General features: G+C 34.3%; 1 protein-coding gene and 1 long non-coding RNA gene across 3 annotated transcripts in view; both read right to left on the bottom strand.

The window, feature by feature from the left end:
* The window catches only part of LOC113061856 (uncharacterized), a 32,392-nt gene extending 23,824 nt beyond the window's left edge, over nucleotides 1-8,568 (bottom strand). The window contains exons 1-3 of one of the 2 annotated variants that reach the window (XR_003278450.1): nucleotides 8,482-8,568; nucleotides 8,229-8,263; nucleotides 7,742-8,067 (exon numbers count right to left, since the gene is read on the bottom strand). This is a non-coding gene — a long non-coding RNA (uncharacterized LOC113061856). Of the gene's footprint in view, nucleotides 1-7,741; nucleotides 8,068-8,228; nucleotides 8,264-8,481 lie in introns of those variants that run through there. The other variant, XR_003278449.1, reaches the window with a different exon arrangement.
* A 1,230-nt stretch (nucleotides 8,569-9,798) lies between these two features.
* Nucleotides 9,799-13,883, bottom strand: LOC113061854 (uncharacterized). The gene is made up of 9 exons (XM_026231327.1): nucleotides 13,787-13,883; nucleotides 13,653-13,685; nucleotides 13,261-13,560; nucleotides 12,737-13,051; nucleotides 11,829-11,936; nucleotides 11,697-11,711; nucleotides 10,539-10,590; nucleotides 10,286-10,320; nucleotides 9,799-10,124 (listed from the first exon to the last, which is right to left on the bottom strand). The coding sequence occupies exons 1-9, from the start codon at nucleotides 13,809-13,811 to the stop codon at nucleotides 10,087-10,089; spliced, it is 921 nt and encodes a 306-aa protein (XP_026087112.1). The 5' UTR covers nucleotides 13,812-13,883; the 3' UTR covers nucleotides 9,799-10,086.
* Between the last annotated feature and the right edge of the window lie 2,417 nt (nucleotides 13,884-16,300).

The raw sequence follows: 16,300 nt of genomic DNA, 5'->3' as shown, positions 1-16,300 counted from the left end.
GTAAATATTATAATATATTAAAACTGTTCTTATGAATATTCATGAGATGATACAACATTTTGTACGTTTTTTTTAAAAAATACCCTTATAATGTATTATAAATGCGGGCCTTATACAAAGTGTTATCTTACTTTCTTTTAATTGACATGGGCATGTGCTTAACAGGTTTTATGAGATTTCAGGCACATATGTTAGATTAGGCATTGAGCCAAGGTCAGAGGTACTCACCTATAGAGGAGCAGAGGACAGCACAGCAAACTAGCGGGAGGAGAGATCTGACAGCACTTTGAGCTTTCATCCTGGTACCAGGAGCAGCAAAGCTACTGAAAAGAATTGGAAGCAGCCATAAACATGCATGCACTTTAACAACTGCTCAGATTGTATTTGTGCATAATAAAGACTCACAAGCATGCTAGCAATTAAGCATGTGAAGACCTGCATGTTGCATCTTTTACATCTTTCATGTATTTGCAGATGACCATAAATATATGTGCATACACATGCCATGCTATATGTAATCTATAGGAATTTCACCATGTCCTGCCTCATGCATGTGAACTGACCTTTACACAAGCACACAAAGCATGTATCTATCCTCCTCTCTTATAAGATTACACACATTCATCAGTCTGCAAACTACCAGTGGATCCCTTTCTATTTATCACAATTTTTTACTTCATCATTTTCTTTACCTTACCTGATTATAGACTGAAAGAAAACAGAATCTTTAGATTTTTTTCCATTTGCATGTCTTGTGTCCATGCCAACCAGCTTGTGTGTGTTTCTCTTTCTCTCCCTCACACACACACACACTGTCATGGTCTCCTGCTCCTCCTCCTCCAGAAAGGCAAGCCCACCCCTGTGCATTTTCCTGCACAGAAAAAAAGAAAAAAAAAAGCCAGTCACAGCCATGGGTCCTCCATTATCTTGTAAAGTCTACCTCCTGCTCAAAATATGCACACATGTTAATGAGAGTCTAAAAGAGGTCTTCAGATGTTTTTAGGCTAATGATGCTTTGGTTGATGAAGAGACTGAGCAGATATATTTTATAACATAATGTGTAAAATCGACAGTTATTGCTTGGACTATAAATACAGTATTAAAGTCAACATGAAAACTGACCCTATTTACATTTGTCATCTTAAATTCTTCCTGGTCATATTGTAAATATGATTCTTTAATCAAAATAAAATATAGCTTTTCAATCAGCGTCACTCAGGCTGTAAAATGTCCACATCTATATCCACATATAGTATATACTTAAATTAAAAATGCATTAAAGCCTGACATATGAAATATTAATCTCAGAAAAATCTTGAAATATTACTTACAATATTAAAAGCCTTTATGTTTGATTTGTAAAAATCATTAAAGATATCACAGCAAAAGCATACGTGTACCACGACCTGAATGTGGACATTTTTACTACTATACTAAAAGGGTTTTTATTTGATAGAAAAATATCTGCTGTACCAATAAGACAAAATGTAGCAGACTGAATACCACAAGTTTAAGCAAAGTTTTGATTATGTTGTTCATTTAGAGGCCTTAGAATTTTGCATATCAAATATGATATCATATCATTGTAACCCGATTCCAAAAAAGTTGGGACACTACACATTGTGAATGCAATGATGTGGAAGTTTCAAATTTCAATATTTTATTCAGAATACAACATAGATGACATATCAGATGTTTAAACTGAGAAAATGTATAAATTTAAGGGAAAAAATAAGTTGATTTTAAATTTCATGGCATCAAAAAAAATTTGGACAAGGCCATGTATACCACTGTGTGGCATCCCCTCTTCTTTTTATAACAGTCTGCAAACGTCTGGGGACTGAGGAGACAGGTTGCTCAAGTTTAGGAATAGGAATGTTGTCCCATTCTTGTTTAATACAGGCTTCTAGTTGCCCAACTGTCTTAGGTCTTCTTTGTCGCATCTTCCTCTTTATGATGCACCAAATGTTTTCTATGGGTGAAAGATCTGGACTGCAGGCTGGCCACTCCTTCTTCTATGCAGCCCTGATATTGTAATTGATGCAGCATGTGGTCTGACATTGTCTTGTTGGAAAATGCAAGGTCTTACCTGAAAGAGACAATGTCTGGATGGGAGCATATGTTGTTCTAGAACTTGGACATACCTTTCAGCATTGACAGTGCCTTTCCAGATGTGTAAGCTGTCCATGCCAGACGCACTCATGCAACCCCATACCATCAGAGATGCAGGCTTCTGAACGGAGCGCTGATAACAACTTGGGTTGTCCTTGTCCTCTTTAGTCCGGATGACATGGCATCCCAGTTTTCCAAAAAATAACTTTCCACAAATTTTTCCACTTTGCCACAGTCCATTTTAAATGAGCCTTGGCGCAGAGAAAACGCCTGCGCTTCTGGATCATGTTTAGATATGGCTTTTTTTGACCTATAGAGTTTTTGGATTGTGTTCACAGACAATGTTTTCTGGAAGTATTCCTGTGCCCATATTGTGATTTCCATTACAGTAGCCTTCCTGTATGTGATGCAGGGCCCAAAGATCACAGGCATCCAGTATGGTTTTCTGGCCTTGACCCTTATGCGGAGAGATTGTTCCAGATTCTCTAAATCTCTAGATGATATTAGGCACTGTAGATGATGATAACTTCAAACTCTTTGCAATTTTTCTCTGAGAAACTCCTTTCTGATATTTCTCCACTATTTTTCGTTACAGCATTGGGGGAATTGGTGATCCTCTGCCCATCTTGACTTCTGAGAAACACTGCCACTCTGAGAGGCTCTTTTTATACCTAATCATGTTGCCAGTGACCTAATAAATTGCAAATTGGTCCTCCAGCTGTTCCTTATATATACATTTAACTTTTCCAGCCTCTTATTGCTACCTGTACCAACTTTTTTGGAATGTGTAGCTCTCATGAAATCCAAACTGAGCCAATATTTGGCATGATAATTCAAAATGTCTCACTTTCAACATTTGATATGTTATCTATATTCTATTGTGAATAAAATATTTGTTATGAGAATTAAGCCTGGAGACTGAACAGGCCACTTAAGAACATTCTATGACTGATCCCTGAACCAAACAGAAGTAGATTTGGATGTGTACTTTGGGATGACTGGACTGTAGGAAAGTCCATTGATCTTCAACTTCAGATTCTGCACCAAAGGCATCACAATTCTTGTTAAAATGGCCTGACACTTTAAAGAATCCATGATGTCCTTCATACAGTCATGATTTCCACTTCCTTCTACAGTAAAGAAACCCCATAACAGGACTGATCCACCTCCAAGTTTGAGGATGGAGATGGTGTTCTTCTGCTTATGAGCTTTGCCTTTTTTGCAGCAGACATACTGCTGATCCATGGGTCCAAAAAGTTCCAGTTTGGTCACATCACTCCATATAACATTCCTCCAGAGCTCCACAGGTCAACACAAATGAATTTTATCAATTTGTTCTTCTTGATGAAGGGTGGTATTTATCAAGATGTCTCAACATGAAGGCCATACTTGTCTATTGTTCTTCTTACACACTGCTCTGAAATGGTTTTCCTTCTTTCATCGGGTCATCTCTCAAGTCTTTGACTATACATTGCTGGTTTTTTATCAGTTGCTCTGATTAAACATTTTATGATATTGTGCTTTTTCTTCCACACCCTCAAAGGTTTTCTGGTAAAACACACTTTAAGCTAAGGAATAAGGCTGAAAGCTGTGTCTCTAGGAACTTTCAATGTCTTGGAAATCATCATATAGCCTTAGCCTTTCTAAAGTAATACAATATTTCTTCTCTTTTGCTTTTGTGAGATCTCTGTTGACATTTTTGCTACTCAACTTCAACACATGCATGGGCTAACTGTATGTGTAACAGCTCAAGCTAATTCTGTTTTTAATAGAGTTTCTAAAGGCTTAATTGTGTTTTGAGACTGTTTTATTCCCCACCATGCAAATAAGTGATTTAATAACTGCAATTTTGAATAGGGGTTGAATAATTATCACATAGCAGTATTATTAAAAAATCTTATAACTCAAATATATTAAATTATATATTGACAATATCACTTTTAATATGACAGTGAACTGTTATAGATGCAAGTTTTATTATATCCTGGATCTTCAGAAAAGCTTGTATTTGTAAAGTACTGCAGTCTCTAGGGGGTTGAATAATTTTGAACACAACTGTATATATATGCATACATACAGTACATTTAAAAAAATGAATCAGAAGACTTCATCTACATCGCAGGCAGGCAACAGGGGAAAAAAATGTTATTTATGTCAACATGGACCATGTTTTCCAGCCTGACATGGTAGTTTGCAATTCTACACAAGATTCTCTTCCACTATTCTTTTGAACTTTCTAACTGATTATGGGAGCCACAGAGAATCTGCTCGAATTTGGTTGAACTATGTGTCCGGTCCTCTCTCATTTCATGCACAAAAACATAGTCTCAGTCACAGTAGCTCTAATTTCATCTTAAATGACTGTTCTTGGTCTTGCTCTTCCTTGTCATCCTCTTCCTCCACATCGTATAGGAACTATCCCTTACCTCTCAGATTGATGAATGCACCCATGGCATCTGTGCACTTTGAACTGAAGACATCTTTTTAGCAAAGTATACACAAAATGCATGCAGAAATCAGGTTTTATAGAAACTAATTAAAAGGTTGAACAGAGTTTATAGATAGTTGCTGCTCCCGCTAAGCAGGCAAATTTGTGCATTTTGCTCGTTGTCGTTTGAAGTTCAGAGGATTTGAGCTACAGAAAGTCATTGTGTAAATTTCCACTACTGTGCAACTGACTGTGGTTAAAGCTATTATATGAGTAGACATGTATAGATATATATGAATGCAGTACTAGATGTGTGATGCAGAACTTAGCTCTATTTCTAGTTTCACCTTTAGTGAAGCGCCATTTGCAGAGATGAATGATAGGAAGGTGGTTAAATACAGGATGTGAGGTGCATGTGTGATTGTGTGTGTGTGTGTGTGTGGTTATACATGTGTTGCATATGCACTTGGCCATTAGTTCAAAACCTGTAATACTGCCCAAAATATGTTTGCTTGTCTGTTGATTTAATTTTTCTCAATTTGACCAGCCAATTCATATTTAGCCTCTTCTGACCTTCTGTAACATGCTTATTAAGTTGTTACTGTGTGTCATAAAGGTCATACCCATAGACACCTAAGCCACTACCACTGAAACCTTTCGCAAATTTTCCATCAGGTGTAATTTTACACACATGGCTTAAGTGGTTCTTCTTTGTACTCGTTCTTCTTTGTAATCGGACAGACAAAGTCATCTGTCATGATAATGGACTTTTCATCAGCATCCTTTGCTCTAGCTTTTCAGTATGGTTTATCAGTCATTTCAGTCATCTAATAAATTGTTAATTATCTCATTAGTTCACTCATTTGCCTTGTGTATACATTTTTCCTGTTTGGTTTAGTTTGATTCTGGATATTTTATGTGTTTCATTGGTTGCGTTTTTCTGATCTGTGTTTCTGCATGTTTCCAAGTTAAGAGTTATCTACTGCAACAAACCCAGACATCATCTCCCTGTGATATATCATTTATGTAAGCACACAGTGAACAAAGAATGTAAGTAAACAAAGAAAAACAAATAATTTGTGAACACACCAAAATTTTATTTCAATTTCAGTTTGGTGTTTTTATGCAAATGTGTTTAGACAAGTTTAATCTGTTTTAAGCATTTACACTGAAATACTACTAAAAAGAAACCCAATGTATCTCAAATGTGCATCTACACTATAGTAGTGAAATTTAGAATTCAGATCATTTTTTGTGTGAAACAATTTATCTAAAATATAACTGCATTAGCCTCTTCAAAGACCGACAGAAGCAGTTGTACATAAAGTAGTTTCCTGCAGTTAAAGACGTTGCATTCTGCTCAGTTGATATATCTCTGAAAGTTTGTTTACAAGCACTGCAAAAATATTGATTCTTTTATGCAGTAAAAATAGACATACACAGACATTTTAGTGTTAGTATTATATAAAAGATAGTATCAATTGAATTTCGCGTATGAGTTGAATATTTGTACAATATAAGCAGATTTCCTTCACAGTGCATTATACTTTTTGTTGATATTTTTAAAGATAATATTTTTGAAAATGAACAATTATGTAGTAAAATCAGAATTTGCAATATTACGTAATTGTGTTATAGATGTCCTTTGTTCTTTTCTAAGTCTATCTTGTGTATACACTAAACCAGCCTTAAGTGGAAATCTTTCAAAATTGAGATGTAGACATCATCTGAAAGCTGAATAAATTTATTTCAAATAAAACTTTCAATTGATGTATGGTTTACAAGGATCAGACAATATCTGGCCGAGATACAACTATTTGAAAATCTGGAATCTGAGGGTGCAAAAAATAAAATAAAATACTGAGAAAATCACCTTTAAAGTTGTCCAAATGAATTCTCAGCAATGCATATTACCAATCAAAAAAAATAAGTTTTGATATATTTACGGTAGGAAATTTGCTAAATATCTTAATGGAACATGATCTTTGCTTAATACAATACTGAATTTTGGCATAAAAGAAAAATCAATCATTTTGACCCATGCAGTGTATTTTTGGCTATTGCTAAAAATATACCCCAGCAATTTAAGACCAGGGTAGATAGAGCTACTTCTTTCCTCCAAAACAAGATGTATATACTTTTTGCAATGCAGACCTGCCAACATGTATGCATTTTGCATACCGGCTACGCATTTTACCCTCAAAGTACGCTGGTACGATTTGTCAATCTAAACTATGCAAAAATCTAGTGATGCCCCTGTCCACATGCAGTACTCAAAACAATCAACAGAAAAAGATGAAGAGTTCAACCACTCATAGCGGGTTTTTTTTTTTTTTCTTGCCATTTAAATAAATTCTGTGTTTTATTTCAGCCAAAAAATACAGCGTTATAATATTTGCTTATATTGCCAAGCCCTATACAGAAGTGTACTGAAATTTAATTAAAGTTTTTTTTTTGTATAACATAAAGTAAATAGCAAAAATGTACTTAATAGTCACAGTAAACAGTAATAAATTGCTAAAAGTAAAACTGTAAACTGTTTACCCCCACTCCAAAACCCATAAGGTCCTAACCCCCTCACCCGCCCACCTGACGGTACTCAAAAAGAAATTCCAAGGTTGGCAGGTCTGTCAATGGACTTCACAGAAGAAAACATGAATTACTCTACTTTCACAGCCAAATATAACTAAAAACACTACATGGAGCTAAAATATCTACTGATTCTGAAAAACAAATCTATACCATCACAGGTCCCCATGCTTTAACCAAAAAAAGGCCCAATTATTAAACAAAGTGTATCATCAGTGTTATTTATAAGTTACTTAGTATTTTATTATTTTAACTTATTCATACTAAATGACATAAAATTGACTTTAATGTATTCTTTATGTAATGTTAACAGTTAGTACATTCCACAGTACAATCAACCTTTAAAATATCGTCGATTAAGGTCGATTTTGTAAAGTGCATAAAAAACATGGAAATATGATCTGTAACTAGTGAAATATCTTTCAATTCCAAGCATTTTATTGTGAGATATTCTTCAATACATTTGTGAAAGCACTAACACACTGCAGATAATATATATATATATATATATATATATATATATATATATATATATATATATATATATATATATATATATATATATATAAAATAAAACCAACATTAGTTTGTATTCTATAATGTAATGTTACATTAACAGTATGTATATTGTATTTTTGTATGAATGCTGGGAGTTAATGTCCAGTCTTGAAAGATAATTTACAGTAATGTTTACATGAAAAAAGTGACTAAAGGGATAGTCAACAATCAGTCAGTAGGTCCGTGTCATAAAACAAAAACCAACAATAGTGACAATAAACAGATTACAAACAGATTAAACCAGAAACTTAAAAAGACAGGCTAAAAAAGACCACAAAAAGCAACCGTTGTAAAATAGCAAAAGCAAAGGTAACACCACGAAGTTGCAACAGCATAATTTAATCATACTGTAATGCTTCCCACGTCATTATACTCTTCATCTGTAAAAATAAAAGACATTTGTGTTATGTAGACAAGGCTATTCACTGTAACTGCACAGCACAAAATGACTAAATTTCTGTGTATATATTACTGTTTTTTACAATACTTGCTTTAATAATTACACCGCATTAACTCATTCATTCATTCAGTGCAGACCTACCACTTTCAGAGGAATCAGCAAACTCTGAGGCACTCCTGAGTCATTATGGACATTGATTTACAGCATTTGTGTGGAAAAAGTAAATAAATAAGAAAAAAAGAGAGAGAAACTAATCAATCATTCGTATGAAAGTTGAAATTGCAACAGACAAAACAAAAGACGTGAAATCAGTCAGAAGTATGAAAAATAAGAGATGAAAACAACACAAAGATAAAACAGAACAAAACATATTTATACATAAATTATGGCTTACCAGACAACATGTTGTGTGTCACCAGTACCAGATGTGTGAGGATTGTTAACTTCTGGAAGATAGATTTGTTAATGTAAGATATAAAATTACAGAAGAAGTGAGTCGAGAAACTGGAGTTTTAAGGGGCTTTAGTCCATTTCTTTAACTTTGAGGTTAGGGTTATTTTTGGCTATTGCTAAAAATATACCCCAGCAATTTAAGACCAGGGTAGATAGAGCTACTTCTTTCCTCCAAAACAAGATGTATATACTTTTTGCAATGCAGACCTGCCAACATGTATGCATTTTGCATACCGGCTACGCATTTTACCCTCAAAGTACGCTGGTACGATTTGTCAATCTAAACTATGCAAAAATCTAGTGATGCCCCTGTCCACATGCAGTACTCAAAACAATCAACAGAAAAAGATGAAGAGTTCAACCACTCATAGCGGGTTTTTTTTTTTTTTCTTGCCATTTAAATAAATTCTGTGTTTTATTTCAGCCAAAAAATACAGCGTTATAATATTTGCTTATATTGCCAAGCCCTATACAGAAGTGTACTGAAATTTAATTAAAGTTTTTTTTTTGTATAACATAAAGTAAATAGCAAAAATGTACTTAATAGTCACAGTAAACAGTAATAAATTGCTAAAAGTAAAACTGTAAACTGTTTACCCCCACTCCAAAACCCATAAGGTCCTAACCCCCTCACCCGCCCACCTGACGGTACTCAAAAAGAAATTCCAAGGTTGGCAGGTCTGTCAATGGACTTCACAGAAGAAAACATGAATTACTCTACTTTCACAGCCAAATATAACTAAAAACACTACATGGAGCTAAAATATCTACTGATTCTGAAAAACAAATCTATACCATCACAGGTCCCCATGCTTTAACCAAAAAAAGGCCCAATTATTAAACAAAGTGTATCATCAGTGTTATTTATAAGTTACTTAGTATTTTATTATTTTAACTTATTCATACTAAATGACATAAAATTGACTTTAATGTATTCTTTATGTAATGTTAACAGTTAGTACATTCCACAGTACAATCAACCTTTAAAATATCGTCGATTAAGGTCGATTTTGTAAAGTGCATAAAAAACATGGAAATATGATCTGTAACTAGTGAAATATCTTTCAATTCCAAGCATTTTATTGTGAGATATTCTTCAATACATTTGTGAAAGCACTAACACACTGCAGATAATATATATATATATATATATATATATATATATATATATATATATATATATATATATATATATATATATATATATATATATAAAATAAAACCAACATTAGTTTGTATTCTATAATGTAATGTTACATTAACAGTATGTATATTGTATTTTTGTATGAATGCTGGGAGTTAATGTCCAGTCTTGAAAGATAATTTACAGTAATGTTTACATGAAAAAAGTGACTAAAGGGATAGTCAACAATCAGTCAGTAGGTCCGTGTCATAAAACAAAAACCAACAATAGTGACAATAAACAGATTACAAACAGATTAAACCAGAAACTTAAAAAGACAGGCTAAAAAAGACCACAAAAAGCAACCGTTGTAAAATAGCAAAAGCAAAGGTAACACCACGAAGTTGCAACAGCATAATTTAATCATACTGTAATGCTTCCCACGTCATTATACTCTTCATCTGTAAAAATAAAAGACATTTGTGTTATGTAGACAAGGCTATTCACTGTAACTGCACAGCACAAAATGACTAAATTTCTGTGTATATATTACTGTTTTTTACAATACTTGCTTTAATAATTACACCGCATTAACTCATTCATTCATTCAGTGCAGACCTACCACTTTCAGAGGAATCAGCAAACTCTGAGGCACTCCTGAGTCATTATGGACATTGATTTACAGCATTTGTGTGGAAAAAGTAAATAAATAAGAAAAAAAGAGAGAGAAACTAATCAATCATTCGTATGAAAGTTGAAATTGCAACAGACAAAACAAAAGACGTGAAATCAGTCAGAAGTATGAAAAATAAGAGATGAAAACAACACAAAGATAAAACAGAACAAAACATATTTATACATAAATTATGGCTTACCAGACAACATGTTGTGTGTCACCAGTACCAGATGTGTGAGGATTGTTAACTTCTGGAAGATAGATTTGTTAATGTAAGATATAAAATTACAGAAGAAGTGAGTCGAGAAACTGGAGTTTTAAGGGGCTTTAGTCCATTTCTTTAACTTTGAGGTTATCTGTATTGTAGAATTGAAGTATACTCCTAAATGCTTACAAATAACAAATACTAACAAATAACAAATGCATTAAGAGCTGGGGGGTGAAAACTTTTGGAATTTGAAAATCAAGTTAAATTGTACTTATTTTAATAATTTCAGCAATTTTTTTGTCTTGTGGACTAAATGTTAATATCCTTTATGTACAATATCTTACTCAGGACAGTACTAAATAAAAAATAACATGCATTTAGTATGATCTCTCTTATTTTTTTAAAATTACTCGCATTTTCACAGATTCTGCAAAGGGTGCCCAAACTTTCGAGCCCCACTGTATATATATATATATATATATATATATATATATATATATATATATATATATATATATATATATATATAGTCTTTCTGTAGTTTCTAATCTTAAACTTTTGTATTCCACAGAAAGTGGTTTGGGATGGCATAAGGGTAAGCCAACATTTTTGGGTGAACCATCCCCAAATATGTAACACCAGCACTTACATTTATGTACAGAAATATCTAAAACTTTTATGAATGAGTGGACCAGCAAAATATAGAATTTGTATGAATTAATTCGATCTACCTATATATTCCCTATTGATGAAACTTCATGCTTACATTTTTTTTTTCTATTATTGTACGTATTCATATGATATTACCACATTGTAAAGTTGTCAGATTTTCTCATGAGATCAGGAAACTTTGCAATGTAGGAAAGTTAATAAACAAGTTAATAGAGTTAATAGAAATCCATGAGCTCAGATGTTATGTATAGTGACAGCATACCCAAACCTTCTGTTTCCATAAGAAATAATCCAACAAGAAACAAGAACCATTAAATGAATACCTTCGTAGAAAAAATTTTTTGTTACTGTGAGCTCTGACTCTGATATTTTTGGGGGATCTGTTGACTAGGAATGCATTAAAATTGTTTTAAATCTAATATCTGATGTTTTTACATTTTTAATTTACTTTAATTTCTTGTAGCTTTTCAAACTGACCTTTCATTGTTGATTCTAAGGCATCCAGGCATACCAAAAAAAATAAATAAATAAATAAATATTTTTAGGATTTAAACAGAACAATTCAACAAAATTGAATGTCAGTGTTTGCAGATCTAGAGAAAGTTTTACCTCGTTTTCGGATCAGTGCCGAGATTCCCAGCAACAGACTGAAGAGCAAAACTATGCTAGAGTACCTTACGACAAATATGACTTTGTCAATGCTGCTATTAGATGTCGCTGTCAAAGAAAAACACACAAAAATATCTTATTTTGACAGTTAACTTAATTCTTATAGGTTAGTACTGTAGTTAACTATAATGCATTATTTATATTGAATGTATATACTTGTATAAGGTATTTTCAGGTAATATAATATGTAATATAGGTAAAATAATACCTTTTCAAGTTCAAGACAGCACTTTTTACAATTAAGAACACTTAAAAAGTGTGCACCGAAATAATGTTTTATGAATTGTTTTATTTTAAAGTACATTTTAAATCATTGTTTTAAAAATCTTTAGTCATGTTTCAACGCACTTACTTTGATGTGTTTAATATTGTACTAATGCACATTTAAATAAACATGTAAAACTAACTTTGATGTGTGTTGTTAACTATTACATTTAAAGTTATTATATTTGAAATGCACTAAATTACAACTTAATTACAAATGTTTAATTGCAAATATATGTAAATAAATGACATACACGTTTCAGTAAAGGTGTACAGAAGGCAACACACTTTAACCATATTGTAGACAACATTATAAAATTGCACATCGCTTAAGTCTTAATTAGGTGGGTTAAAAACAACTCTAAATTTCATCTAATATAATAGCTGCATTTAAATTATAAACACATCTTCATGTAATTGCAATTGACATTGTTAAGTGCCTGAAAACATTACATTCAGTTTGCACTCAAGTATATTCTTTTAAAGTTCATTATTTCTGTAGTAACTACTTTTACAACTTCCACTGAACTGATTAAATTATAATACTAAATTGTTTTGTTTTGTTTGTCCCCTCCCATTCTTACCAGTAATCTCAAGATTGACTTTCATATTTTGATGAAGTCTCATTCCATGGTAAGGGAGTATGTTTAACAATATAACACAACTGTATGTCCCAGCATCTTCAATCCTGACATCTCTGAGGGTGAATGTTGTCATCATCTTCTCTGTGTCCCAAATATTAACTTCAACAGGTGTTCCATTATTTATGAGATAAACCAAAATCATGTTCTTGGACTGGTTTTTGTGTAAAGGTTTGGACGTCGAACAGTTAAACTCAGCATCACTTCCCACTGGCACCTCAGGTTTGAACAAATGTATCTGTGCATAAATAAAAGATTCTGTGGCGAGAAAGAGAACACTTAGGATTAAATGTAAGTTTACCCCACCCCACCCCCACGCACACACACATACACAAACACACACACAGATTTTCAATATCAAACATTTCTCTCTTATTAAAAGGCAATTTGTAAGTAATGCAATATTTTATCTGTGCCCAGTAATCAAACATATTCACAAATATAAGCAAAAGTGTTGTGAATCTTACCGATCACATTTATGAAGATGTAATTTTGACCATATCCTGACACTTTGGTTATTTCCAACTGCTCTTCTGAAAACACACAGCTGTAGTTGCCTGAAGCATTCATTTCTATTCTCTCTATTTTAAAGGTGGTGTCTTGTCGAGGTGTCCCTTTTTTCATAAGAATGGCTTTACCATTTTTACACAGATATGAATGAACTGCCTTTTCTGTAAAGCCAAATGTGCTGCAAATAACCTCCAGTCTTCCACCTTCTGGAACTTCTGTATTTTCACTCCAAATCTTAGCTTGATGAATCCTTTGACCTGAGAAGGTAAGAAGTTTGGGACATTTTCATCCTGATAAATACAACAGTACATTTACTGAGTTGTTTATTAAGTGTATTATTGGACCATACCTTGACATTTAAGGAATAGATTCACTGTGATATCTAAAAAAAATTATACTTTTTTTTTAAACCAACACCACCAGCATTTGTGGAGATTTCATTTATTGATCATTAATGATAGATTTTGTAATTTCAGTACTTACATGCAAAGAGAAGGACACCAACCATGGCTGCTTAGATATTATTCTCTTTCTCTGCACAAAATAATTGAGTTTCCCGTAGCTTATGACCTATATGCTATTACAGGGGGCGCTGCTCTTGTAGCGACCAGCAGCAGGTGTGTTGTTGTCTGCGTTTGTTTGTCAAAAAGTGCTAAATAAGTTTTTTGTTTTGACTCGTTGTTTGAATGAAAATGGACTAGATACGATTGTTCATTAAGCAGTCACCATGGAGATATACTACGTTGTCATTTTATGGACTTTATGGATTTATTATGTCCAAGGCGAACACAGCCAGCAACGTGAGCCGGTAAGGACATACTCTCGGGAATGTTTGATGAGATGGGACAATCCGCTTATGGGAAATATATACTGGGACCCGCTTGTATCTGAAGATATTCTAGCCGAGATCTCTAGGCCCAGGTCTCCTGGAAATGGTTGCAAAAACTCTCGTAAAGAGAGGAAGCGAGGAAAGAGAGGTGGCGTACGACTCCGGTTAAAACAACAAAAATTACAACGTATTCCGCTCCCTTCAATAATATTTGCAAATGCTCAGTCACTTAGAAATAAGATCGATGAGCTACAAGCAAATTCGAACTATCTACAGGAATACAGGAACGCCTGTATTATGGCTTTCAGTGAGACGTGGCTGTCGTCTAAAGACAGCGACACGGACTTATCGATCAGCGGTTTTGGGGCGCCTGTTAGGATGGATAGAGACTCTGAAGTCACAGGGAAATCTCACGGTGGTGGAGTGTGTGTATATATAAACCAGCGGTGGTGTAGCAACATCACCGTCAGGGAAAAGATATGCACTCCTGACATCGAACTGCTTTCCATCTCCGTTCGTCCGTTCTATCTCCCGAGAGAATTTCCCCAGATATTTGTGACTGTAATATATATTCACCCCAAAGCAAACACACAAACTGCTGCCGATATAATTCGTAAAGTGACTCAAAGACTTCAATCTCTTTCCCCGGATGCCCCATGTCTGCTTATGGGGGATTTTAATAATTGCAAACTGAGTAAATCCCTCAATTTTTATCAATATGTCACATGTCCAACTAGAAAAAATAAAACTTTGGACAAATGCTATGGTTCAATTAAGGAGGCATATAAGGCCTCTCCTCTGGCTCCCATAGGATCTTCAGATCACTGTACTATTAATCTCATCCCGGTGTACAGACCTATACTCAAAAGGGGGGAAGTTAAAACTAGAGAGATTGAGATCTGGGACGAAGAGTCTGTTCTGAAATTACAAGGATGTTTTGACTGCACCGATTGGTCCGTTTTCATTGACTCTGCTTCGGATATCAATGAGGTTGTTGATGCTGTATGTTGCTATATTTCTTTTTGTGTGGATTCTATTATTCCCAAAAAACATGTCAAAGTGTATGCAAATAATAAGCCATGGGTCACTAGCTCATTGAAACAAGTATTAATGAAAAAGCATTGTGCTTTTCATAACGGGAATGAGCATGAAATTAGGGAGGCAACGAAGGAGGTCCAAGCAGAAATCAAGAAGGCTAAATTGCAATATAAAAATAAGATAGAGGAAAGACTGGGCAGTAACAACCTGAAGGTAGCATGGGATGGGGTGAAAAGAATGATAGGGTTGCAAAAAACACAAAAAAAATCAGTCCAATTGCCAATGTATACAAATGATAGTGAGTTATCTGAAGCATTGATCACCTTTTTTTCACGTTTTGATAATCATGACTTTTCAGACAAACTAAAGAAATTAATGGAGGAACAAGCTCAGGTAAAATCTATTCCTTTCTCAATTACAAAAGAGGAGGTTAGGTCTGTATTTAAGAGAATTAAGGTAAATAAGAGTCCAGGACCGGATGGAATTACTGGGAGATTGTTGAAGTGCTGTTCAGAGCAGCTCTGTGGGGTGTTTGCAAACATCTTTGAGATGTCCTGGAAACAGGGAAGGGTCCCAATGGCTTGGAAGGAGTCTATGATAGTTCCAGTGGCGAAGGGCAACTCTGTGAGCACACTAAATGACTTCAGACCAGTGGCATTGACCTCACTGGTCATGAAGTCATTTGAAAGGATTGTTAAGCGGCTTCTGCTGTCCAGGGTGGGTGGGGCCCTGGACCCTTTGCAATTTGCATATAGGGCTAGCAGAGGGGTAGAGGATGCCCAGATTACACTCTTAGATCTCCTCTATAGACATCTAGAGGGTCCTGGTACACATGCCAGGCTCTTGTTTTTGGATTTTTCTTCTGCTTTTAATACTATCCAGCCACACGTTTTAGTCAGTAAATTATTATCAGAATTTAACATTGAGAGTAATCTTGTGTGCTGGATTATGGACTTTTTAACTAACAGAACACAGCGAGTTAAGGTGAATGGTTGTCTCTCTCGAAGGCGTGTCTCTTCCACTGGCTCCCCGCAGGGTTGTGTACTTTCACCTTTACTATACATCCTCTACACTAACGATTGTAGGAGTCAGTATAGTAATAGACACATTCTGAAATATGCGGATGATAC

The sequence above is a fragment of the Carassius auratus genome, chromosome 43, assembly GCF_003368295.1.
Source record: "Carassius auratus strain Wakin chromosome 43, ASM336829v1, whole genome shotgun sequence".
Lineage (NCBI taxonomy): Eukaryota > Metazoa > Chordata > Actinopteri > Cypriniformes > Cyprinidae > Carassius > Carassius auratus.
Note: the sequence above shows the minus strand (reverse complement) of the source record. Positions and strands in the feature narration are given on the sequence as shown.

Coding starts and splice junctions, on each gene's coding strand:
- LOC113061854 (XM_026231327.1), bottom strand. CDS start 13,811: ATGGTTGGTGTCCTTCTCTTTGCAT. Junction 13,052..13,260: donor CATCTTCATAAATGTGATCG/GTAAGATTCACA, acceptor TTCTCGCCACAG/AATCTTTTATTTATGCACAG. Junction 10,321..10,538: donor GACACACAACATGTTGTCTG/GTAAGCCATAAT, acceptor ATAATGACTCAG/GAGTGCCTCAGAGTTTGCTG.